The sequence below is a fragment of the Nerophis ophidion genome, linkage group LG12 (assembly GCF_033978795.1).
Source record: "Nerophis ophidion isolate RoL-2023_Sa linkage group LG12, RoL_Noph_v1.0, whole genome shotgun sequence".
NCBI classification, from domain to species: domain Eukaryota; kingdom Metazoa; phylum Chordata; class Actinopteri; order Syngnathiformes; family Syngnathidae; genus Nerophis; species Nerophis ophidion.
The window spans coordinates 41812063-41838843 of record NC_084622.1 but is presented as its reverse complement, the minus strand read 5'-3'; the positions used below and the strand labels follow the sequence as shown (position 1 = coordinate 41838843).

General features: G+C 41.8%; 1 protein-coding gene and 1 long non-coding RNA gene across 2 annotated transcripts in view; one reads left to right on the top strand and one right to left on the bottom strand.

Moving 5' to 3' along the window:
* LOC133563455 (immunoglobulin superfamily member 22-like) overlaps positions 1-26781 on the top strand; it is a 64817-nt gene that overhangs the window by 18637 nt on the left and 19399 nt on the right. The window contains exons 7-18 of the mRNA XM_061917588.1: positions 5526-5697; positions 10316-10429; positions 10493-10655; positions 15024-15136; positions 15254-15416; positions 17934-18218; positions 18313-18437; positions 24136-24277; positions 24351-24558; positions 24625-24713; positions 24790-25092; positions 25169-25342. Coding sequence (XP_061773572.1) covers positions 5526-5697; positions 10316-10429; positions 10493-10655; positions 15024-15136; positions 15254-15416; positions 17934-18218; positions 18313-18437; positions 24136-24277; positions 24351-24558; positions 24625-24713; positions 24790-25092; positions 25169-25342 — 2051 coding nt within the window. The remainder of the gene's footprint in view (positions 1-5525; positions 5698-10315; positions 10430-10492; positions 10656-15023; positions 15137-15253; positions 15417-17933; positions 18219-18312; positions 18438-24135; positions 24278-24350; positions 24559-24624; positions 24714-24789; positions 25093-25168; positions 25343-26781) is intronic.
* LOC133563456 (uncharacterized) lies at positions 17057-25282 on the bottom strand. The gene is made up of 2 exons (XR_009809044.1): positions 25149-25282; positions 17057-17418 (listed from the first exon to the last, which is right to left on the bottom strand). It is a non-coding gene; the product is annotated as an uncharacterized LOC133563456 (long non-coding RNA).

The window sequence follows — 26781 nt, the reverse complement described above, 5'->3', positions numbered from 1 at the left end:
ATATAATTTTCGGCTCCTGAAATTGACTTTTTCTAAAAATGTCTCTCTAGTGCAGACCTGTGCAAATTAAGGCCCGGGACAAGCGGCCCGTTGAGCTTTTCAATCTGGCCCACCGAATATTCCCAAATAATTTTTTTAGGTCTTATAGGCCTACTGAAACCCACTACTACCGACCACGCAGTCTGATAGTTTATATATCAATGATGAAATATTAACATTGCAACACATGCCAATACGGCCGCTTTAGTTTACTAAATTACAATTTTAAATTTCCCGCTGAGTTTCTTGTTGAAAACGTCACGGAATGATGACGCAGGCGCACAACGTCACAGAGTGTAGAAGACATAGTAGCGCAGCACTATTTGCGGCTAAAAGTCGTCTCTTTTCGTCGCGCAATTGCACGGTATTTTGGAAATCTGTGTTGCTGAATCTTTTGCAATTTGTTCAATTAATATTGGAGAAGTCAAAGTAGAAAGATGGAGTTGGGAAGCTTTTAGCCTTTAGCCACACAAACACACGGTGTTTCCTTGTTTAAAATTCCCGGAGGTGAAGCTTTATTATGGATCAGAGCGGTCAAGCCAACATGGATCCCGACTACATCTCAACCGGCAGTTTTCGGTGAGAAAATTGTGGAAATAAGTCGCCTTTTACCGGAGATCAGCGGAGTCAACTCACTAAAACACTAACAACACAATAGGCAGATAAGGGATTTCCAAGAATTATCCTAGTAAATGTGTCTAAAAACATCTGAATCGCTCGCACTGCAATAGCCTTCACTCTAAATTTCCTCATCCACAAATCTTTCATCCTCGCTCAAATTAATGGGGAAATTGTCGCTTTCTCGGTCCGAATAGCTCTTGCTGCTGGAGGCTCACATTATAAACAATGTGAGGATGTGAGGAGCCCTCACACCGGTGACATCACACGCTTCAGGTACAGGCAAAGCTTTTTTATTAGCGGCCTAAAGTTGCAAACTTTATCGTGGATGTTCTCTACTAAAGCCTTTCAGCAAAGATATGGCAATTTCGCAAAATGATCAAGTATGACACATAGAATGGACCTGCTATCCCCGTTTAAATAAGAAAATCTCATTTCAGTAGGCCTATAACATGCACGAAACGCCCCCATATTTTTCAGCCGCGTCGGGCGTGACGAACAATTATATAATTTTCGGCTCCTGAAATTGACTTTTTCTAAAAATGTCTCTCTAGTGCAGACCTGTGCAAATTAAGGCCCGGGACAAGCGGCCCGTTGAGCTTTTCAATCTGGCCCACCGAATTTTCCCAAATAATTTTTTTAGGTCTTATAGGCCTACTGAAACCCACTACTACCGACCACGCAGTCTGATAGTTTATAAATCAATGATGAAATATTAACATTGCAACACATGCCAATACGGTCGGTTTAGTTTACTAAATTACAATTTTAAATTTCCCGGTGAGTTTCTTGTTGAAAACGTCACGGAATGATGACGCAGGCGCACAACGTCACAGAGTGTAGAAGACATAGTAGCGCAGCACTATTTGCGGCTAAAAGTCGTCTCTTTTCATCGCGCAATTAAACAGTATTCTGGACATCTGTGTTGCTGAATCTTTTGCAATTTGTTCAATTATTAATGGAGAAGTCAAAGTAGAAAGATGGAGGTGGGAAGCTTTTAGCCTTTAGCCACACAAACACACGGTGTTTCCTTGTTTAAAATTCCCGGAGGTGAAGCTTTACTATGGATCAGAGCAGTCAAGCCAACATGGATCCCGACTACATCTCAACCGGCAGTTTTCGGTGAGAAAATTGTGGAAATAAGTCGCCTTTTACCGGAGATCAGCGGAGTCAACTCACTAAAACACTAACAACACAATAGGCAGATAAGGGATTTCCAAGAATTATCCTAGTAAATGTGTCTAAAAACATCTGAATCGCTCTCACTGCAATCGCTTTCACTCTAAATTTCCTCATCCACGAATCTTTCATCCTCGCTCAAATTAATGGGGAAATTGTCGCTTTCTCGGTCCAAATAGCTCTTGCTGCTGGAGGCTCACATTATAAACAATGTGAGGATGTGAGGAGCCCTCACACCGGTGACATCACACGCACATCGTCTGCTACTTCCAGTAAAGGCAAGGCTTTTTTATTAGCAGCCTAAAGTTGCAAACTTTATTGTGGATGTTCTCTACTAAATCCTTTCAGCAAAAAAATGGCAATATCGCGAAATGATCAAGTATGACACATAGAATGGACCTGCTATCCCCGTTTAAATAAGAAAATCTCATTTCAGTAGGCCTTTAACATGCATGAAACGCCCCCATATTTTTCAGCCGCGTCGGGCGTGACAAACAATTTTATAATTTTCGGCTCCTGAAATTGACTTTTTCTAAAAATGTCTCTCCAGTGCAGACCTGTGTAAATTAAGGCCCGGGACAAGCGGCCCGTTGAGCTTTTCAATCTGGCCCACCGAATATTCCCAAATAATTTTTTTAGGTCTTATAGGCCTACTGAAACCCACTACTACCGACCACGCAGTCTGATAGTTTATATATCAATGATGAAATATTAACATTGCAACACATGCCAATACGGCCGCTTTAGTTTACTAAATTACAATTTTAAATTTCCCGCTGAGTTTCTTGTTGAAAACGTCACGGAATGATGACGCAGGCGCACAACGTCACAGAGTGTAGAAGACATAGTAGCGCAGCACTATTTGCGGCTAAAAGTCGTCTCTTTTCGTCGCGCAATTGCACGGTATTTTGGACATCTGTGTTGCTGAATCTTTTGCAATTTGTTCAATTAATAATGAAGAAGTCAAAGTAGAAAGATGGAGTTGGGAAGCTTTAGCCTTTAGCCACACAAACACACGGTGTTTCCTTGTTTAAAATTCCCGGAGGTGAAGCTTTATTATGGATCAGAGCGGTCAAGCCAACATGGATCCCGACTACATCTCAACCGGCAGTTTTCGGTGAGAAAATTGTGGAAATAAGTCGCCTTTTACCAGAGATCAGCGGAGTCAACTCACTAAAACACTAACAACACAATAGGCAGATAAGGGATTTCCAAGAATTATCCTAGTAAATGTGTCTAAAAACATCTGAATCGCTCTCACTGCAATCGCTTTCACTCTAAATTTCCTCGTCCACGAATCTTTCATCCTCGCTCAAATTAATGGGGAAATTGTCGCTTTCTCGGTCCAAATAGCTCTTGCTGCTGGAGGCTCACATTATAAACAATGTGAGGATGTGATGAGCCCTCACACCGGTGACATCACGCGCACATCGTCTGCTACTTCCAGTAAAGGCAAGGCTTTTTTATTAGCAGCCTAAAGTTGCGAACTTTATTGTGGATGTTCTCTACTAAATCCTTTCAGCAAAAATATGGCAATATCGCGAAATTATCAAGTATGACACATAGAATGGACTTGCTATCCCCGTTTAAATAAGAAAATCTCATTTCAGTAGGCCTATAACATGCATGAAACGCCCCCATATTTTTCAGCTGCGTCTTAAAGGCCTACTGAAACCCACTACTACCGATCACACAGTCTGATAGTTTATATATCAATGATGAAATATTAACATTGCAACACATGCCAATACGGCCTTTTTGGTTTATTAAATTACAATTTTAAATTTCCCGCGGAGTTTCTTGTTAAAAATGTCGCGGAATGATGACGCGGGCGCCCAACATCACGGACTGTAGGGGACATAGTAGCGCAGCACTATTTGCGGCTTAAAGTCGTCTCTTTTCATCGCGCAATTAAACAGTATTCTGGACATCTGTGTTGCTGAATCTTTTGCAATTTGTTCAATTAATAATGGAAAAGTCAAAGTAGAAAGATGGAGGTGGGAAACTTAAGCCTTTAGCCACACAAACACACGGTGTTTTCCTTGTTTAAAATTTAGTATTGTGCATTGTTTATTAAATCATCCTACCTTTACGTTTTCGTCCGGAGTGTCCTTTGCATCCTTGGGGAGAACAAAAACGCGCATCACCACCCGCCCCGAGCGTGACAAAATGTAATTCAAGACATTTGTACGCACGTACAACACTTAAGACCTTCAGTATATCAGTATGTGGAATTATATTATGGAATTAATTAAGCAAATAAATAGATCAATGTACTAATACAATCCACTCTTCAAACTTAAAGTGTTTACAAAGTACAAAGAAGAAGAGCCATGATAAATATTCTGAATTTATTTCATCCATCCATTCATTTTCTAGATACTCTTACTTATCTCACCATATGAAATACAACTTACTGTTTATTTATTTATTTTAGTGTTATTACTTATGGAGTAAATTATGAATAAATTGAGAACAGGAAGTGAACAAAAGTTTTAGCAACTGCTATGTAAAGGAAAAGGGGTAGAATTAAATAAGCTCTACTTTTTCCTACTCCTTATCGAACATGTTGAATAGAGAAACTGGAAATTGTGATGTATCGTGTTGCATGCATGTTCCAAATAAAAACAAACTTAACTCAACTCAACTCAAATTCCAAACTTATGAAAGAAATCAAGATTGTTTTTTTTTTTTAATATAAATGTCTCCACCATTCCTCTATGGTTTGATTTCAAAATTTCTGGACTTATGCAGATCCCAAACACAAAAAGAGGTACCAATACGTAAAAAAAATCTGGTTTTGTATAATAGCTCCCCTTTAAGTTTGGTCACTCTTAAGCCACTCATCTTGTTTTCCTTGCTTCTGATGCCTCATCCATCCATCCATCCATCCATCCATCATCTTCCGCTTATCCAAGGTCGGGTCGCGGGGGCAACAGCCTAAGCAGGGAAACCCAGACGTCCCTCTCCCCAGCCACTTCGTCTAGCTCTTCCTGGGGGATCCCGAGGCGTTCCCAGGCCAGCCGGGAGACATAGTCTTCCCAACGTGTCCTGGGTCTTCCCCGTGGCCTCCTACCGGTTGGACGTGCCCTAAACACCTCCCTAGGGAGGCGTTCGGGTGGCATCCTGACCAGATGCCCGAACCACCTCATCTGGCTCCTCTCGATGTGAAGGAGCAGCGGCTTTACTTTGAGTTCCTCCCGGATGGCAGAGCTTCTCACCCTATCTCTAAGGCGGAGGAAACTCATTTCGGCCGCTTGTACCCGTGATCTTATCCTTTCGGTCATGACCCAAAGCTCATGACCATAGGTGAGGATGGGAACGTAGATCGACCGGTAAATTGAGAGCTTTGCCTTCCGGCTCAGCTCCTTCTTCACCACACCGGTTTAATTCAGAAATATCTCCATTATTCTCCTCCATCAGCTCTTGTCAGTGTTCATGTGTACTTCTTTTGGGTTGAACAAGCAGCCTGATGATTAGTTTGAGCATTGCTGCCACCTAGCTGGAGGCTTGTGTATCGTTCAAGACAATAATACTAAACGTCCCCCAAGCAGTGCAGTTCTACCACAATAATAACCATCCGACAAAATCCTACTTTTGAACAAACATTTCTGGATCTGCCTGAATTGGTGGGCCTGATAAAGTGTTTGGGGAGATGATCCTCCCCCAATTCCTTTCCTCTTACGTAGCAGTGTGGAGAAGAGAGAGGAGAAGAAGCCTCCAACAGAAGAGGAGATGCTGAAGATCTTGTCCGGGGTTGAGAAGAAGGACTATGAGAGGATCTGTGCAGAGTATGGCTTCACCGACTTCAGGGGAATCCTGAAGAGGCTGAAGGAGATGAAGAAGAAAGTGGAAGTGGAGGTATGCCAGAGACTTGATACATGTTTCATTGACTTGTTCATTGTGGGCCGCATTCTCCCATTGCTCAAGTGGCCATGTAGTATTCTTCCCTTCAACTTCAGACTGTCCCTGTTCACCTTCATCCAAGATTCGCACTCTGGGGGAAATAACCCTTAAATCTCAAATCTGGCCAATTGCGTATTCTCCCATCGACTTAAGTACTTGTACTTATGAGCCTCTGAAACTGGAATAAGTCCAGCGTCCCTGAAAGGTAATTACTCTGCACTTGTAATTTGGACGCAATGCAGATCGTACTTAACAAAACGAAATAAAAAAAACTTCGAGAAAAGTACCAAATATATTCTCATCGTTTCAATTGAGACACCTGGAAACATCTTTTGAGAAGAGGATAAAATGACCGTAACGCCACCCTGAAATGTGAATTAGTGAAGTGAATTATATTTATATAGCGCTTTTCTCTAGTGACTCAAAGCGCTTTACATAGTGAAACCCAATATCTAAGTTACATTTAAAACAGTGTGGGTGGCACTGGGAGCAGGTGGGTAAGGTGTCTTGCCCAAGGACACAACGGCAGTGACTAGGGTGGCGGAAGCGGGAATCGAACCTGCAACCCTCAAGTTGCTGGCACGGCCACTCTACCAACCGAGCTATGCCGAAATAACTATCAAAAACCAGAAATCACGTCGTAGTCTCTTGAGTGCGACCACGGCGAAAACAGGCGCAAAAACGATTTAATCTGGATCTTGATCATTGAACTATGTGACTATTAAATGGCAGAACACATATACAGTATAACGTAGTAAGGCCGTGAATTTTGAGCACCGTACGATTTGATTCGATTCTTAATTCAAAATGATTCTTGATTGAAAATCAATATGTTTTAATAACATTGGATGCCAGTTCTATATTTGAGTACATTCCTCCAAAAAATATATAAACAGCGCTGATACATTTCTATATTACTCAAAATCGAAACTGTTTTTTTTTTTTAATAGAAATTTATCCAAACAGTTAATAAAGTCAAACACAAATAAGGCAACAAAAGAACTATACCACACTTATTTTTTTGTAAAGTAAATATGTACATGGATTCACGGTGGAAGAGGGGTTAGTGCGTCTGCCTCACAATACGAAGGTCCTGCAGTCCTGGGTTCAAATCCAGGCTCGGGATCTTTCTGTGTGGAGTTTGCATGTTCTCCCCGTGAATGCGTGGGTTCCCTCCGGGTACTCCGGCTTCCTCCCACTTCCAAAGACATGCACCTGGGGATAGGTTGATTGGCAACACTAAATTGGCCCTAGTGTGTGAATGTGAGTGTGAATGTTGTCTGTCTATCTGTGTTGGCCCTGCGATGAGGTGGCGACTTGTCCAGGGTGTACCCCGCCTTCCGCCCGATTGTAGCTGAGATAGGCGCCAGCGCCCCCCGCGACCCCAAAAAGGGAATAAGCGGTAGAAAATGGATGGAATATGTACATCGGAAATGGGCATCTACTGTGATGATCCGTTGCCCAGATCATGTTTTGTTTAGTTTAAGGCTCCCTTGGATCTGTTTTCAGCACCCCTGTGTTTGTGTTTCTTGTTTGCCATGGGTGCTAATTATTTTCACCTGCCTCTGATTAATGCTCCCGGGCACTAATCAGAGAGCTATTTAGACCTGCCTTTCGCTAGACTTTGTTTGGCTGATTTGTTTGCTCTAAGCAACAACTTAAGATTGGTGATTCCTACCTCTTGTTTTTATGCTAAGCTTTCCCGTTAGATTTTTCATAGCTTAACGCGCTATCGGCACACTTGTTTTATTTTTGTTTGTTTTCCTGTCTGATTTTATGGAAAATATATCATTGTCCTACCTGCATGCTGCCCCCGGAGTTTCGTCTGCATCTTGGGGGAACAATCCGCACATTAACATGCGACCCCACCGTAACATCTGCATCAACGATTTGATCTGCTTGAGTGGCTGGACAGGACAGGTTTAAAATATATCTATAAACATTTTATAAATCGATATTTTATTTTGTTAAATTGATTAAGAATTGTTCCAAATAAGAATCACGAATCAATCAATCAATCAATGTTTATTTATATAGCCCCAAATCACAAATGTCTCAAAGGACTGCACAAATCATTACGACTACAACATCCTCGGAAGAACCCACAAAAGGGCAAGGAAAACTCACACCCAGTGGGCAGGGAGAATTCACATTCAGTGGGACGCCAGCGACAATGCTGACTATGAGAAACCTTGGAGAGGACCTCAGATGTGGGCAACCCCCCCCCTCTAGGGGACCGAAAGCAATGGATGTCGAGCGGGTCTAACATGATACTGCGAAAGTTCAATCCATAGTGGCTCCAACACAGCAGTGAGAGTCCCATCCACAGGAAACCATCTCAAGCGGATCAGCAGCGTAGAGATGTCCCCAACCGATACAGGCGAGCGGTCCATCCTGGGTCCCGACGAGCGGTCCATCCTGGGTCTCGACTCTGGACAGTCAGTACTTCATCCATGGTCATCGGACCGAACCCCCTCCACAAGGGAGGGGGGGACATAGGAGAAAGAAAAGAAGCGGCAGATCAACTGGTCTAAAAAGGAGGTCTATTTAAAGGCTAGAGTATACAGATGAGTTTTAAGATGAGACTTAAATTAAATAATTCGAAAAATTTATTTTTTGACACCCTTATATTGTAGCGTCTATCAATTCCATTTATTTTTTGATAGTTAAGATTAAACTGTTATGCTCCACCCCTCAAGCCGTTAAAACAGACCCACACTCATAGTTGGCCAGGCAAGACCCTCTAATTTGTCAAAGCTTTACAAACATTTGTACCAAACAGAAATCTCCACATTTCATACAAAATCAGGGTGGTTATAATAACTGAAACAAAGTCTTCATCTCCATATTAATATTCACATCCAGCCAAGAAGAAGAAGCTGTTGTAGCGTGCATACACACACTAGAACAGTGGTTCTCAACCTTTTTTCAGCGATGTACCACCTGTGAAAATTGTTTTAATTCAAGTACCTCCTAATCAAAGCCTAGCCTTTTTTTGTTGAAAAAAAGATATTAAGTAAAATACAGCACTATGTCATCAGTGTCTGATTTATTAAATTGTGTAACAGTGCAAAATATTGCTCATTTGTAGTGGTCTTTCTTGAACTATTTGGAAAAAAAGATATAAAAATAACTAAAATCTTGTTGAAAAATAAACAAGTGATTCAATTATAAATAAAGATTTCTACACATACAGTAGAAGTAAATATCTCTATTACAATCCCCTCTTTGGGGATAGGGGATTGTAATAGAGAGCCATCTGGATTCATGAACTTAATTCTAAACATTTCTTTACAAAAAAAGAAATATTTAACATCAATATTTATGGAACATGTCCACAAAAAATCTGGCTGTCAACACTGAATATTGCATTTGTCAAAGATATTTGTTGTCGAACCCCAAGATGCAGAGATGGAGGCAGGCATTGGATATGAAGACATGATTTAATATAAATAATAGAACAAGAACAAACAAAAAGCACGCATGTGGGCGGAATAACAAACTAAGGGAGCTAGCACTGGGAGCTAGAAAAACTAAAAGGAACTTTAGCATGGAAGCTAGTGGAAAACAAAGAGAAAAACTGGAAATAGCTAATGCTAACAGAAACAGCTTACCGCTACGATGACCAGGACAAAATCTAGCACGACAGGTAGTAGCTGTAACAAAACGACATTACACGATAGCAACGATAAGAGCGACATGTGGCAACGAGAATACAATGATCCAGCAACTGACACAAGACCAAGCAGGTACAAATAGGAGCAGGCTGATTGGCAACGGGTGCGGCCAGGTGCCAATCACCCGCAGCTGAGGAGGAACACAGCACTCAGGGAACAAGACAGGAAGCTGACAAAATAAGAGCACTAGACAGGAACTAAAGTCAGGAGATACTAAACACAGAGGAAACATACAAATGCAGAGGAAAAAACTAAAACATAGACAAACTGTCAGGGGAAAGCCTGACAGCATTGTTGCATTTCTTTTCACAGTTTATGAACTTACATTCATATTTTGTTGAAGTATTATTTAATAAATATATTCCTAAAGTATTTTTGAAATGTTGCTATTTTTAGAATGTTTTGAAAAAAATCTCACGTACCCCTCGGCATACCTACAAGTACCCCCAGGGGTACGCGTACCCCCATTTGAAAACCACTGCACTAGAACACAATGACAAGCACGGCCTGGATGGGTACGGTCTTTTCAAATTAAAAGCGATATCTAACACAAATGCTAAGAAAACCCGGTGATGCAAAATGTTCACAAAGCCAAAAAGAATGGCGTCATGGTAAATTCTGCCTCATTAGTAATGAGCCCCATTTTATTTACGACTTAAGCACTTGTGGCTCACTTACGCAGGGTGTGGTGTTTCCACAGGCCGGATGGGAGAACGTGAATAAGAAAAACATGCATAGCTTCAAGCGTGTAAAAAAAAACACTTCAACGCAAGAATAGGGCCCTTGATGCACCAGCAGAAATGAAAACAAAAAGTTTGAAAAAGAACACATCTCACTTAAAAAGACAGTTTATGCAGAAATTATTCTAACAATTGTATTTGAAACCTGTTTCCCAGGTAGTTCGTGTGCTAAACCCCCTGGAGGACATCACTGCCAAAGCAGGCAGCAACGTTGTGTTTGAAACCGTTCTGGAACTGAAAGATCCAAACATAAGGATGCAGTGGTTTCTGGTCTGTTTGGGTGATGTCATACTTTTAACTTGAGCATTCCATCACTGGCATTTTTGTTCTCAGGGCACAGAACTGCTGCGCCTCCAGTACTCTCATGGCAAATATGAGATAAAACAGATGGGAACAAAGCACATGCTGTGCATTTCTAACGTGGGCCTGGGTGACAAGGGCACCTACAGCCTGCAGGTTGGAGATAAGAGACAGTCAGCGAAACTTAAAGTCATAGGCAAGTCATTCAATTCATCCTAACTTTTTTCTCATTGTGACATCTGCCATTTTTTTAAAAAGCAGACAAAATTGGTTTAAATTTTTTTTCCCGTCCACACTTGGACTTGAACCATGACCGGTTCCAAAGCCCAAGCATTTAATTAATCCTTGTGCAAGCTTAAGATTGACTATACACACTCTTAGAATCCGAAAGGGATCCGCTAATAATAAAATGTCATAAGTCAGCAATGCATGTCTATATATTGTTTTACTTTCAAGGCTTGAAATCTTTTAACACCTTCAGATTAATTTATTAATTTTACGTTATATGGCCTTTTTGTCCAAATTAACAGGACAAAAAAGTTGAATATTTTAGGTTAATAATAATAATAATAATAATAATAACAGACTTTGATTGTAAAAGCACTTTACATTGAACAAACAACCTCAAAGTGCTACAATGCATTTAAAAAAACAACAACGCTCAAACCACAAATAGCTGCCCCCAACAAGTAAAAAAATATATAGTAAAATAAAATAAAAACTCAAACAGCCTAATAGAAAGAACTAGCACATACATATCTAAAAAAAAAAAAAGAAGGGTTTTTAAGCCTTTTTTAAAAGAATCCACAGTCTGTGGTGCCCTCAGGTGGTCAGGGAGAGCGTTCCATAGACTGGGAGCCGCGGAGCAGAAAGCCCAGTCTCCCATAGTCCGGAACTTTGTCCTCGGAGGTTGGAGGAGGTTAGCCTGTCCGGAGCGGATTTGGGGGTGAGCAATTCTTTGAGGTAAAGGTGGCCATTTCCATGGAGACACTGGTGGGTTGGGTACTTCCAGCATTGAATAGGTCATTAGTTCATCTGCCATGTTATTTGTAACTGCCCAAGATCATTTTCATTGCATTTCAGCAGTTTAATTGCAATATGTATTTTTTTCTTCTCATTTGTAGTTTTTCATTGCATTTTACTTTTGTTGCTGCATGTAAACATAGCGCCGCTGAAGTGGCAGTTGGCTGCATAAGCTTGGTGCTCTTTGTGTATATGTATATGGATACGGCTAATAGCTACTATTAGCAAACAAATTCACTTACCAACATCGACACACTCTTTCGTCGCAACTCGACCTGATGGTCGGCACCAATAAGTTTACAATTAGTTGTAAAATGTTGGACGGTTGTTTTTAAGATATGCAGGCAAAAGACAACTTTAAAACATACCGGTTTCAGATGTCCCAAGCCTAGCCGAGTAGTGCAAGAATGATCTCTGGGATCACTAGCGCCCTCTACCCCCAGGAGGCTGGAGAACAGGTGCCTCACATAGTCCGTCTTCGCAGCCGTTTTATGATTGCCCAGCACAAGAAATACGTTACACACATACAGTTATTAACACAATACACTGTACATCAGGGGTGCCCATTACGTCGATCGCGAGCTACCAGTCGACCGCGGGGGGTGTGTCAGTCGATCTCCAGCCAGGCTTTTAAAAAAAATAGACCTAAAAATGAGTGATCATCAATCTTCACCAAGACGTCACTTAAATGACATTCACGGTACCGGAGGGTCTTGTGAGATGACGCTGGCTGCTGCAAGATCATTATTATTAAAAATGACCGAGAGGAAGGCGAGAAACACTTTTTATTTCAACAGACTCTCGCGCCGTACCTTCCGTCAAAACTCTAAAGGCTGTCTGCACATTTCCTATCTTCACAATAAAAGCCCTGCTTCATGCTGCCTGTGCTAACTAAATACAGAGTCTCGGAAAACTGGCGTGCACAAGCGATCCCTCAGAAAGCTGGCGTGCACATCACTTGTGCACGCCAGCTTTCCGAGACTCTTATTTTGTTAGCGCAGGCAGCATGAAGCAGGGCTTTTATTGTGAAGATAGGAAATGTGCAGTCGGCCTTTAGAGTTTTGACGGAAGGGACGGCGCGAAAGTAAAAAGTGTTTCTCGCCTTCCTCTCTGTCATTTTTTCATAATAATGAACTGGCAGCAGCCAGCGTCATCTCACAAGACCCTCGGGTGCCGTGAATGTCAATCAAGCAAGCTACGGAATTTGCCGCCAATGTTTTTCTTGTAAAGTGTATGGAAGCTGGATGAAAAGATGCCAAAAACCAACCACTTTCATGTGGTATTGTATAGAAAGGACAACTATTTTTTCCTCCATTTGAAAATGTGGGCGTTATCATCATTACTGTCTGATTCCAATCAATGCAAGTCATCAGAATCAGGTAATACACCAACTTATATTCTTGTCTTCGTGAAAGAAAGACGTCTATATGTGTTACACATGCTTGTATTATCATTAAACACATTTAACTTGTTTACAAAAATGTCTCTTTCATAAATAAATAAATATAAATGATATATATAAATGAGGTAGATCCCCTCGAGTTGGTCAATTGAAAAGTAGCTCGCCTGCAGAAAAAGTGTGGGCACCCCTGCTGTACATTATATACCTCAGCTAACTAAATTATGGAAATGTATAAAATAATTCATATAGAAATACGGTCTCACTGCACAGCAGACAGCAGTTAGCCGAGTCATTGCGCAATCCATGGTGAGGCTCAGCTGGCTGTGACTCACCGCAGGTCTCTTCTCAGTATTTGAATGGCAAATGTGAAAATTCAGCAATTTTGAATAAAAATAATCTAAAACTGGTGATGTTAAATGGAAAATAACTTTATAGTATAATCGCTGGATACATATAACAATTAATTTTTTTTTTTCTTTTTATAAATTTTTTTCTTTCCATCATGGCAGGTGAGGCCCCGCCTCACCGACCTACCTTGACTGCACGTCACTGCTGTAAAGCGAGCTTGAGTTTCCTGAAAGGAGCTATGAAATTAAATGTATATTTATATTATTATTTTGTAACTTTTGTTCCACTTTTAAATACGTTCTGTGGACTTTTTGACTGCAACCACATAATGTCCCCATTGTAAGGTAAATAAAAGTCTATCCTATCATATCCTAATGACCGTTTAACTCATTTACGCTCTGTGAATTACGCTTCCTATTTTAACAACGATGTAATCAAAAACACAATGCAATTTTATACAAACAAAAAAACTCAGAATTTCAGACCGTTAACATTCAAACTGAACAATCAAATCACATAAGGAACCCATGTAATGCCCATTTTGGGGCCTTGGGACTGCACAAGGGTTGACCGAGCCAGGACTGTAGGCTGAGCTACTGCCGCCATACTTGCCAACCTTGAGACCTCCGATTTCGGGAGGTGGGAGATTGGGGGCGTGATCAGGGTTGGGGCGGAGGTGTGGTTTGGGCGGGGGGCGTGGTTAAGAGGGGAGGACTATATTTACAGCCAATTCCCCAACTCAAGTATTTCATATATATGTATGAAATACTTGACTTTCATTGAATTCTAGCCATTTATATTTATTTTATTATATATATATATATATATATATAAATAAAAGAAATGGTTGAATTTCAGACGGCACCTATCAAATGCACAGTAATAAAAACACAGTTGTTCTACTAACTGTACTGTGCTTGCTGGTTACTTAAAAAAAAAAACACTTACCTTTCACTATTTGAGTAACGTAACTTCCGAGTTTCCAGAAGATGGCGCCAGTATGTGCTTTGGCCTGCCATCTCTCGCTTTCGGATCTGTTCGTTTTTGTGTTGTTTGCGTTTATTTTCGTCTCTGTCAGCTCACTGCTTGTGTATGACCGCCAATCACTGTTGGATCTTTGCCCCTCTCCCACTGTGATCAACTTCGACGTTGGTTTTTCAACGTCCCAGTCAGCTTTTTCACCTGGCCAGATTCCTGCCTTCTTTTCCCGCCTCGTGGCTCCTCTCCCCCGCCACCTGCGGGCTGTGTGTCGGGCCCCATCTGAATCAGCTGTGCCCTTGGACGTGCTGTCCCCCGCCAGGTTCGGTCTTGTGAACGCAAGATCTTTGACAAACAAAACGTTTATCCTGAAGGATTTCTTCACTTCCCGCGGATTTGACTTCCTCTGTGTGACGGAAACATGGCTGACAGCCGGTGAGTCCGCCCCTCTTAATGAACTTCTGCCTCCGGAGTGTTCCTACTTTATTTCTCCGCGGTTGTCCGGTTGAAAAGGAGGATTAACAGTCGTTTTTAAAAATTACTTTAAATGCCGTCAGATCCGCCTGCAATCCTACATTTCAAGCTTCGAACTGTGCATGTTTGAGCTGGAGGGGGCGTGGCCTCCAGCTCGGGCTTAATTTCGGGATATTTTCGGGATATTTTCGGGAGAAAACTTCTTCTGGGAGGTTTTCGGGAGAGACGCTGAATTTCGGGCGTGTCCCGGAAATTCCGGGAGGGTTGGCAAGTATGACTGCTGCCCTACTAAAACCAGTGTAAGAATTTTTTTTTTCTTTTTAAATTTGTTTCTGTCAGATGAACCTCTGAAATTCCTGTCTGAGTTCAAGCCCGAAAAAGTCAGAGAGCGCCAGACTGCTGTGTTTGAGGTGCGTCTCTCCAAGAAGACCAATGCTCCTCTGATCTGGAAGGTTAGTAGTTTATGAGTAGCATGCTTAGTAACTTATGTCACATGTAAAGTTTCAAACATTGAACATTCCCCAGCTCGGAGACAATATATTGACATATGATTATGTGTGTGGTTGAAGGTGAAAGGAAAGGAGGTCAAACGGGATGAAAAGTTTGATGCGTCGCTGTCTGAAGATGGTCTGACCTACACCTTGAAGATTAAAGATGTGAAAGTCAGCGACACCGGAGACTACACCATCAGCATCGGGGACATCTCTGCCACTGTGCCGCTTTTCATTGAGAGTACGGAGAGTACACTTCATTATAAGGAACACTTTTCAATCACAACGAGGATGCAGAATCAGTGGAACCTGACCTGCTCCATCCCTTGGTCCTCAATATCTTGACAAAATATAATCTTTGGCCTTCCAAATGAAGCTCAACACGATTCTCAAACATTTATCGGAGTGTAAAGAAATCAGTAAAAGTGAAATCTGAGTGATATAAATATTACACATACTGTAGAACACATGTTCTTTGGGACTAAAGGAAGAATAGACCAAGAATTAAGGTTAGGTTAATTACTCACTGCCTTTCTGGTTCTCTCTCACTACAGAATGAGGGTACAAAAACAAGGTGTATCATGTCGTTCGGTTTACATTTTTAGCGTGACATTTGACTTATTGGTCAATTTTTTAACCAACATCTTGTTTTCCCTGGCCCTCGGCGTGTTGGATACATTAATTCATTATTCATGAGATATACTATCAGATATTACACCGATTTGCTTCGCCACCTACAGTATAAGGATAGGTAATACATCCGGTACCTTTTTAAAGGCACAGACTGAGTTCCATTGGTACTACTGGGTACCGGATCAAGTAAAATCAAACGGTGCCATATTTCAATACCTTTGTTGAACCGGACCACTTATCAAAATGTTCTAGCTTAATGCTAATTAATAATGTTTTTGCCATATACATGCTACTGATTAGCATTAGCATGTTTACATGATGATTTCAACACCTCCAAATTGGGTAATTACTAATTGTTTATTGTTTATTGAATGGATCCCCATTAGCTGATGCCAAGGTGACTGCTACTCTTCCTGGGATCCATATAGGAGCATACAAAATAAAAATACAAAGAATACATGCATTACCAAACATTTTACAAAGGAAAAATACAACATAAGATGAAAAAAAAAAAAAAAGGTAGTTAAGCACAATATTAAAAATTTGGTAATGAAAACTGCAACTAAGGAGGACGTTACAATTAAACAGCTGGTGTGTAATAAGTAAAATACTTACAATACAAACACTTTGTAGGGCACAACAAAATACGATACTGGCACATCCAGCCCAAAGATAAAGACTACTTTATGGCTTAGCCAACAAACCGTAGCCTTTACACTACTGCTATCTAACGTCTTGGAATTGCAACTGCATGTAAAGTCTAATATGTAATACTCGCAAATGAGAATCCAAAATTTAAGAAAACATGATATAACAACTGCAAAGCACCGTTATTATCAGCTAACTGTTCAATCCCAAAAAATGTATTGTCTTACCAAAGAAATTAACACATGAACAGACAAGATAGATAGCACCAAAAATTGTTACTGTTGGGTACCGATATATCAACTCCCAGGAACAGGGTATTAGTACAGTATCAATTCAGGCGTGGCTCCATTGGTAGAGCGACCGGTTCCAGGTTCAATTCCCGCTCCTGCCATCCTAGTCATTGCTGTTGTGCCCTCGGGCAAGACACTTTACGCAACGCTTCCCATCCAACCTGATGGATGGAGCTTGAGAGGTGCTGCAAAGAGGAATGGGCGAAACTGCCCAAAGATAGGTGTGCCAAGTTTGTTAACTTAAAATGACTTGAAGCTGTAACTGTAATGGTACAGCGGAGAAGGAGACGGCACTGAGGCAGAGACGTCGTTAAGCTTGCAGCATTTTATTTAGCACAAGTAGGTGACGTCTGTAATCAACCCAAATACATGGTGTGTGTCTATGTGAGGCGAGTACGTGCTGAGTGTTACCGGGAGGTGTTGAAGGTGCGTGTTGTGAAAGCTGCGGAAGTCCAGAGAGGGCAAGGCAGGCTCGGAGGTCCGTGAGCAGGCAAGAGGTAAAAGGCTTGAGCGAGGCGTCGTAGTCCGTGGGCAGGCAAGAGGTCAAGGGCTTGAGCTAGGCGTCGTAATCCGGGGGCAGGCAAGAGGTCGAGATCCAGGGAGGCATCAAGAAGTACAGAGGGAATCCGGGGAGACGAGACACACTTCTCGAAACCAGGGAACGAAGCTGAGCTGCGGAATGACGACACAAGACAAGACACAATGAGCGTAGAGAGGAGGAGAAACACGGAGAACGAGTAAGCACATTTGCAAGGAGGGCTAGAGACGTGTAGGGCTTACAAGTATAGCTATGTTCTGGCACTGGAACGCAGGACACGCTGGCTTAAAAAGGATATGGAGCGTTCATCAGCTTCAGGTGTGTCCAGAGTGCATTGTGCTTGAGCCCTAACAGTAATTGCTGCCAAACGTGCATCAATAAAGTATCAATAAAGTCAATGCTTATGTACATGTGGTTTATTATTTTTAATAAATATGCACGTTTTGATGAAAACAACTTTTCACATTGACAATATGGTATGTGTGTAGAATTTTGAGGACAAAAATGACTTTATTCCATTTTGGAATAAGGCCGTAAAACATAACAAAATGTGGAAAAAGTGAATACTTTCCAGGTGTATTGTAGTTTTTCTATATGAGACCCCTCAGCGATATGTTTGGAAATTGTCTGTTTTTTCTTTTCTTTACAGGGATTCCCATCGCCTTCACCAGCCCCTTGAAGAACGTGCGTGCACAGGAGAAAGGCAAGGCCCGACTGGCGTGTGAGATGAGCAGCAAGGACGTCCACGTTCGCTGGCTAAAGGACGGGAGTGACATCACAGCCAGCACACGCTACACCTTCATGCGCGACGGAAAGAGGGCCGAGGTCGTCATCGAGGAGTGTGAACAAACAGATGAGGGAGAATACTCCGTGGTCTGCACCCAGGACAACGACTGGCAGGAATACGTCACTTCGGCCGGACTCGGCGTGGACGGTACAATTATCTGTCAGCCTAGTTGCCAATCCCACACTTCAGCTGTGAAATGACTTTTCATTCTGGGGTCTGTTATGTTTTGTCACGCTGGCAGAGCGCTTTGCTTCGGTTAAGAGTGGGATGTCAGACCTTCAGTGTCCTACAGGGAGCCCTGCGGAGCTCTGTGTGGTCCTGGATGATGAGAAGGTGGATGGAGTGTGGCTGAAAGATGGACAGGAGGTACAAGATGAGACTTGATTTTTTTAAATTACTTTGAAGACGAAGCGCGACCCAGGGATAGTTTTTTTTTGGGGCCCTTGCTGTATTCGACAGATAAAATGAATGTATTATTTTTTAAATTAGGGGTCTTCACCGGTTTCCAGATTCAGAATCGATTCTCGATTCTCTTAATATATTATTTAGTATATAAATTATGGGCTTCACGGTGGCAGAGGGGTTAGTGCGTCTGCCTCACAATACGGAGTTCCTGCAGTCCTGGGTTCAAATCCAGGCTCGGGATCTTTCTGTGTGGAGTTTGCATGTTCTCCCCGTGAATGCGTGGGTTCCCTCCGGGTACTCCGGCTTCCTCCCACTTCCAAAGACATGCACCTGGGGATAGGTTGATTGGCAACACTAAATTGGCCCTACTGTGTGAATGTGAGTGTGAATGTTGTCTGTCTTATCTGTGTTGGCCCTGCGATGAGGTGGCGACTTGTCCAGGGTGTACCCTGCCTTCCGCCCGATTGTAGCTGAGATAGGCGCCAGCGCCCCCCGCGACCCCGAAAGGGAATAAGCGGTAGAAAATGGATGGATGGATAGTATATAAATTATAATTACCGTATTTTTCAGAGAATAAATCGCTCCAGAGTATAAGTCGCACCTGCCGAAAATGCATAAAAAAGAAGGAAAAAAAACATATATAAGTCGCACTGGAGGATAAGTCGCATTTTTGGGGGAAATTTATTTGATAAAACCCAAAACCAAGAACCATTTGAAAGGCAATTTAAAATAAATAAAGAATAGTGAACAACAGGCTGAATAAGTGTACGTTATATGAGGCATAAATAACCAAATGAGAAGGTGCCTGGTATGTTAATGTAACGGCGTGGCGCAGTGGGGAGAGTGGCCGTCCGCAACCCGTGGGTCCCTGGTTCAAATCCCACCTAGTACCAACCTCGTCACGTCCGTTGTGTCCTGAGCAAGACACTTCACCCTTGCTCCTGATGGGTGCTGGTTAGCGCCTTGCATGGCAGCTCCCTCCATCAGTGTGTGAATGTGTGTGTGAATGGGTAAATGTGGAAGTAGTGTCAAAGTGCTTTGAGTACCTTGAAGGTAGAAAAGCGCTATACAAGTACAACCCATTTATTTATTATGGTAAGAGTCATTCAAATAACTATAACATATAGAACATGCTATACGTTTACCAAACAATCTGTCACTCCTAATTGCTAAAGCCCATAAAATCTTATACGTCTAGTCCAAGGGTAGGGAACCTATGGCTCGCTAGCCAGATGTGGCTCTTTTAAAGACTGCATCTGGCTCTCGGATAAATCTGAGCTGACATTGTTTAACACGGTAAGTAATGAATGATTCCACTTGTAATCACATTGTTAAAAATAACGTTCAAAATATAAAACATGCTCATGCTTTGTTATGTTCAAGAAGTTCCGTTAATGGTAAGAAGGAATGTATTTATTATTGGTTAGTATTGGGCTTGCCCTCCAGGGGGTTCTTCAGACCACCAAGCACCGACATGAGAGCCTGTTTCAGGGTTACAATATTGTTTTATTTTTCAATAAGTCTCTCAGTTGCTTTCCAGCAATTGTATTATTCTCTTTCGTTCTCGCTCGCACTCTGGCTCCAGCCCCAACCCTGTCTCTACTCCTGGCTGCTACTTATTACATAGCGACAGGTGATTAGATGACAAGGCCCAGGTGGCCCATCTAGGCACCTGTCGCTGATTTCGACGCCGGTCCTGGCACACCCCGCTTCGCTGCAGGCCTGCGGGCCACGCCCCCTCCACAGATAACTTCAGAATAACAATGTTATTACAAAGAATAGGAGATCTATTATACACTCTAGAAATATTGGTCCTACTTAAAAATGCACTCTTTTAGTTGTGTTCAGTGTTAAAAAAAATATTATATGGCTCTTACGTAAATGCATTTAAAAATATTTGGTTTCTTGGCTCTCACAGCCAAAAAGGTTCCCGGCCCCTGGTTTAGTCTCTTACGTGAATTAGCTAAATAATATTATTTTATATTTTATGGTAATGTGTTGATAATTTCACACATAACTCGCTCCTGAGTATAAGTCGCACCCCTGGCCCAACTATGAAAAAAACTGTGACTCATAGTCCGAAAAATACGGTAATCATTTTCAAAATAGTTTACAGGAAATAAAAGCTTCTTTTGGCTGATGACATACAACTTATACGCCGAGTGTTGGCCTGAAAATGTCTTTTAAAACATTTCATTTTCATATTTTGTTTTAAAAAATCCCAGATTGTTAATCAATCTAACGAAAGAAAATAGAAAAACACCAACACTAAAGCAACCCCTGTTGTTCAATACTTAAGATACAAATGCACAAAACAATGGAGAAGACATACAGCTACAATACAGTGTTCCCTCGTTACAACGCGGTTCCCTTTAAAGGCCTACTGATATGAGATTTTCTTATTCAAACAGGGATAGCAGGTCCATTCTATGTGTCATACTTGATCAATTCGCGATATTGCCATATTTTTACTGAAAGGATTTAGTAGAGAACATCGACGATAAAGTTCGCAACTTTTGGTCGCTAATAAAAAAGCCTTGCCTTTACCTGAAGTAGCAGACAATGTGCGTGTGATGTCACGGGTGTGAGGGCTCCTCACATCTTCACATTGTTTATAATCATAGCCACCAGCAGCAAGAGCTATTCGGACCGAGAAAGCAAAAATTTCCCCATTAATTTGAGCGAGGATGAAAGATTCGTGGATAAGGAAAGTTAGAGTCAAGCACAAAAAAAAAAAAAAAAAAGCGACGGCTCCAGGCGGCGGCATTGAGACCGTTTCAGATGTAATTAGACACATTTACTAGGATAATTCTGGAAGATCCCTTATCTGCTTATTGTTTTAATAGTGTTTTAGTGAGATTGTAAAGACATACCTGAAAGTCGGATGGCTGCGGTGAACGCCAGTGTCTCTCAGAGATGCCGATGGAGGAGCTAAGATCACAGCTGCCTTTTTGAGCTGCAGGAGGAAGTCCCATAATCCACTGAAGTCTCCGGTAAGAGCCGACTTATTATCACAATTATCCCATCCAAAAACTTGCTGGTTGACGTAGAAAACGTGTTCGCTTGACCGCTCTGTGTTAAAGCTTCACAACAAACAAAGAAACAGGCTCTGTCTCGGTTGCTAAAGGCAGCTGCAATCCACCGCTTTCCACCAACAACATTATTCTTTATAGTCTCCATTATCAATTGAACAAATTGCAAAAGATTCAGCAACACAGATGTACAAAATACTGTGCAACTATGCGATGAAAAGAGACGACTTTTAGCCGTAAGTAGTGCTGGGCTAATATGTCCCCTCCAACCCGAGACGTCACGCGCACGCGTCATCATTCCGCGACGTTTTCAACAAGAAATTCCACAGGAAATTAAAAATTGCAATTTAGTAAACTAAACCGGCCGTGTTGGCATGTGTTGCAATGTTAATATTTCATCATTGATATATAAACTATCAGACTGCTTGGTCGGTAGTAGTGGGTTTCAGTAGGCCTTTAAACGAGCAAACTTCACCAGTACTACCAAAAAAGGAAACCCAAAAACTAATTAAAGCAACAGTATCAATAATAAAAAGAATAATACATATATATTAAAGTTTGAAGTATGAGCAATACTAGTATGGGCTGCTTGCATTGCAGCAGGCCCAAAATAATATCAATACGGTTTAGTGTTTTAATCCCCAAAAATATTAGATGCATAAAAAAACACATTTGGAAAAAAAGTTTAATTACTTCTAGAAAATTATGAATGGTTTTAGAAACGGCATACCTACAAATTTTAATGTGGAAGTGAATCGTTTTTTGGAGCATGCCCACTAATCATAACCCTCTGTAATATCAAAACAGATTACTGTAAATTCAAACGGATTCGTCTCTAAAGGGGTTCAGTAGACTGTGTTGCCTCCTCTTGTACAGTAGTGAAGTGAATTATATTTATATAGCACTTTTCTCTAGTGACTCAAAGCGCCTTTACATAGTGACATACACATTAGTTACCATCAGTGGTCTAGAACAGCACATTTAAACTAATGTGTACGTGTTTATTTATTTATTTATTTTGGCCATTCCTAGAAGCACAGAGCTTATGAACAGGGACCCACAGTAGGTGGCAGTATAATATTAAAATGAGAGTTGTCATGATCTGTGGTCTCGATCATGTTTTGTTTAGTTATGTTCTGTTAGTTTTGGACTCCATTAGTTCCTGTTTTTTGTGCACCCTTGTTTGTTTTAGTTTCCATGACAACTTATTAGTTTCACCTGCCTCATGTGTTTGGATCACGCACCTGCTCTAATCAAAGACTATTATTTAAGTCTGTTTTTGCCAGTTAGTCGTCCTGGCAACATAACTCTGTATTTGCTCGATTCATACCTTAAATTCATGCTCTGTATTGATGGTCTCATGCTTGTTTTATGCCACAGGTTCATGCTTGTTTTCATGCGATTGTTCGTTTCATGCTATGCCAAGTAAGTTTTCTTTATTCCTGCCACAGTTAGCGAGTTTTGTTTCATGTCCATAGTTTCTGCCTAAGTGCTAGTATTTTATATCATGCGCTAAGTTGTGACTTTGCCTTGTGCGCCCTTTTGTTTGTACCTATTTGATAGTTAATAATAAAATATGTTCATACCTTCACGCCTGATCCGGAATAATCCGTTTGCATCCCGGGAGAACAAACCCTGCAGTAAGCTTCGTAAACCCCCACGTTAGGACAAAAGTGTAATTATATATAAACTTCCTGTCACGCCTGTAAGTTTGTTTTGGTTTTGGTCAGGTTATGTTTAGTTTTTTGGACATTTAAGTTCTGTCTTGGCACTTCCTGGTTTGTTTTCGTCTCAAAGCCAACTCATTAGTTTTCACCAGTCATGTCACATCCCTGTCCTCAGCCTCACACCTGTTTTCACTGATTATCATAGCTACTTAAGTCACTCTTTTTCTTGTCTTCATTCTGGGATCTTCACACACGCACGCACCCTACCCATGTTGCGCTACCTTCATGCCCTTGAACACCTCGCTATCAATGCCCTTGTTTTGATCCACGTAAATTTTGTATTCATGCCACAGTGCACTCTTTTGTTTCATGTCTTTAGTCTTGCCATCGTGCTGTTTAAGTTTATAGTTAAATTGTCTTTCATGCCATTGAGCAAGTGTTTTTGTTTTCCCTGTTTTGTATATATTATATAATTAAAAGATGTACTCACAGTCACGTCTCGCCCGTGCAAATCATTCTCTGCATCGAAGAAAGAACTTTAATCCAAGCCCTGTTGTGACACTTACAATTGTGAATGTTACAGCATATTGTTGTAACTTTACTGTAATTAACTGTAAACCTCAGCTCTGCAGTTCCAGTAAATTGCTGTGAATTTTTTCACATTAAATTAATGAAAAAGTCATTCTGAAAATACTACAATTATTTGCCAATATTTTCCCGTGGCCTTACGAGGAAATCCTTTACAATGCATGCCCTCAGACTGTCACCTTCATGAGTTGCTTTGTCAGGTATTGCGGTTGTTCAGCATCCACACTGGATAAAATCAACAACAACAACTTTATAGTGACCGCCCTTCCTACCTAAGCATTAGAACCCACAAAGCTCTTCGGTGAAAAGTGAAATGTCCTAAACCTGAATGACTGAGGACAGATTTCCCAGGTAATGTGTGATGTTTGACAGATTACAGAGCAGGGGGGCGTTCAAGTGGTCCAACAAGGAGCTGTCCACAAGTTGATCTTCTCAGGATTGACTGATGCTCACGAGGGCAAGTACACCTTCAGAGCAAAGGGGGTCGAGAATGAAGCTGTACTCACTGTTGCAGGTGTGTGTGTGTGTGTGTGTGTGTGTGTGTGTGCAGACGAAACTTCCAGCAAAACTGTATTTCTATGTCTCAGATCCTCCAGAGATTGATTCCTCTGTGTTGGACATATTGGGGAGCCAACCAGTAAGACTAAAGGCGGGCCAGACCGCCACCATTAAGATCCCCTTCAAAGGGAAGCCCCCTCCCAAAGTCACATGGTACAAGGACGGCGTGGAGATGGTGGAGGATGAGAGGATGAAGGTGGAGCGGACTTCTGACAGCACCACTCTCGTGATCTACAGGTGCGTGGCAGACATTCAGACATGTTCGAGCCTCACAATGACTAATGTTTATTGCTGTGTCAGCAGATGTGTGCGAGAGGACAGCGGAGCAGTCCAGCTTCGACTAAAAAGTGACTGCGGCACGACCACAGCTCACTTGCAACTCCAAGTGATTGGTGGGTGGGGATGATTCATATTCCGCCAACATACTATACAATTAACTTTTGTTCAAGATGTCTTCTTCTTCTCCAGACCACCCTAAACCTCCTCAAGGCAAGGTAGAGTTCTTGGAGCTTTCCAGGAAGTGCATCAAGATGAAGTGGAAGCACCCCAGGGACAATGGCGGTAAGGAGGTGACCGGCTTTGTGATGGAACGTCGTGAGGCCAGCAAGAAGTCGTGGACCAGGGTGGGGGAAGTCCAAAGCAGCTTGACTGTCTTCAGTGACGACACAGTGGAGGCGGGGCAAGTTTACCGGTATCGCATTAGAGCCGTCAACTCGGAGGGAATGAGTGAGCCTCTGGGGACAGAGGAGGTGTGTGCCGGAGAGCCTATAGGTGGGATCTGTTTACACCGAGAAAACATCCAGAATGCTTCGTAAGAATCTAAGTACCTTTGCTGAAATCCACTCAGAGCCTCCAGGCACGGCCTTCCAGCTTCAGGTGTCTGGTGTCACCAAGGACGCCATGACGGTGAGCTGGAACCCGCCGGGTCATGATGGAGGAGCACCGGTTCTTGGCTACAACCTGGAGAGAAGAAAGAAGGGGAGCAATATGTGGCTGCAGGTCAACAAGGAGCTGATCCCAGGTTAGACCTGAAACCTACAGTGGTGGTTTTGATATTCCACAGCAGGCATCTACTTGAAAAGGTCAGGAGGTGGCTTTACGACATTTTAAATTTTAGTTCATTTGTTTTGCTGTGAACCAACAGGCCGATCATTTCAGGGATGAGCATTGATTTAAAAGACAAAACAGACCAAAGTGTCACAGGTGCAAGCCTAATATCCAAACTGGTTCAGTCAAGAGTGTAGCAAATTCCTCTTAATTATGATCCTCTGTGTGGTGGCTTATCTTACTGGCATCAAGGAGACTGCCTAAACTCACACGGGTACTGGGTTTGATCACATGACTTGGGCTTCAGGCCAATGCGTCACAAGATCAAGCCCGAATTCGGTTAAAAAAATCAAAACTGGGGATGGTTGCTGTAAAAAGGAAGCTTACTTCATCACCATTGAGTCATCAAACTCCTCTAAATTAGCATTTGCCAATTGGTGAAGTTAAGTTCTTAAGTAATGGCAGATCCTTTCATTGATGTCATACCTGTCTTATCATCATCATCATCAATCTTTATTGCAGACCTTAAAGGCCTACTGAAATGAGATGTTCTTATTCAAACGGGGATAGCAGGTCCATTCTATGTGTCATACTTGATCATTTCACGATATTGCCATATGTTTGCTGAAAGGATTTAGTAGAGAACATCCACGATAAAGTTCGCAACTTTTGGTGCTGATAAAAAAGCCTCGCCTTTACTGGAAGTCGCAGACGATGACGTCACAAGGGTGAGGGCTCCTCACGTCCTCACATTGTTTTTAATAGGAGCCTCCAGCAGCAAGAGCTATTTGACCTGAGAAAACGACAATTTCCCCATTAATTTGAGCGAGGATGAAAGATTTGTGGATGATGATATTGATAGCGAAGGACTAGAAAAAATAAATAAATAAAATAAAAATCGAGGGCTTCGGGCGGCAGCAGTGTGAGTGTTTCAGATGTAATTAGACACATTTACTAGGTTAATTCTGGATGATCCCTCATCTGCTTATTGTTTTAATAGTGTTTTAGTGAGATTGTAAAGACATACCTCGAGGTCGGATGGCTGCGGTGAACACGCAGTGTCTCAGAGAGAAGCCGAGGAGCCAAGCTCACAGCTGCCTTTCAAACAGCTACAGTAGGAGGACGAATAATCCGATGATGTCTCCGGTACGATATACATCACAATTCTCCCATCCAAAAACATGCTGGTTGACGTAGAGAAACATGTTCGCTTGACCGCTCTGTGTTAAAAACAAAGAAACACCGGCTGTGTCTCGGTGCTAAAGACAGCTGCAATCCACCGCTTTCCACCAACAGCATTGTTTTTATAGTCTCCATTATTAATTGAACAAATTGCAAAAGATTTAGCAACACAGATGTCTAAATTACTGTGTAATTATGCGTTGAAAAGAGACGACGTTTAGCTGTAACTGG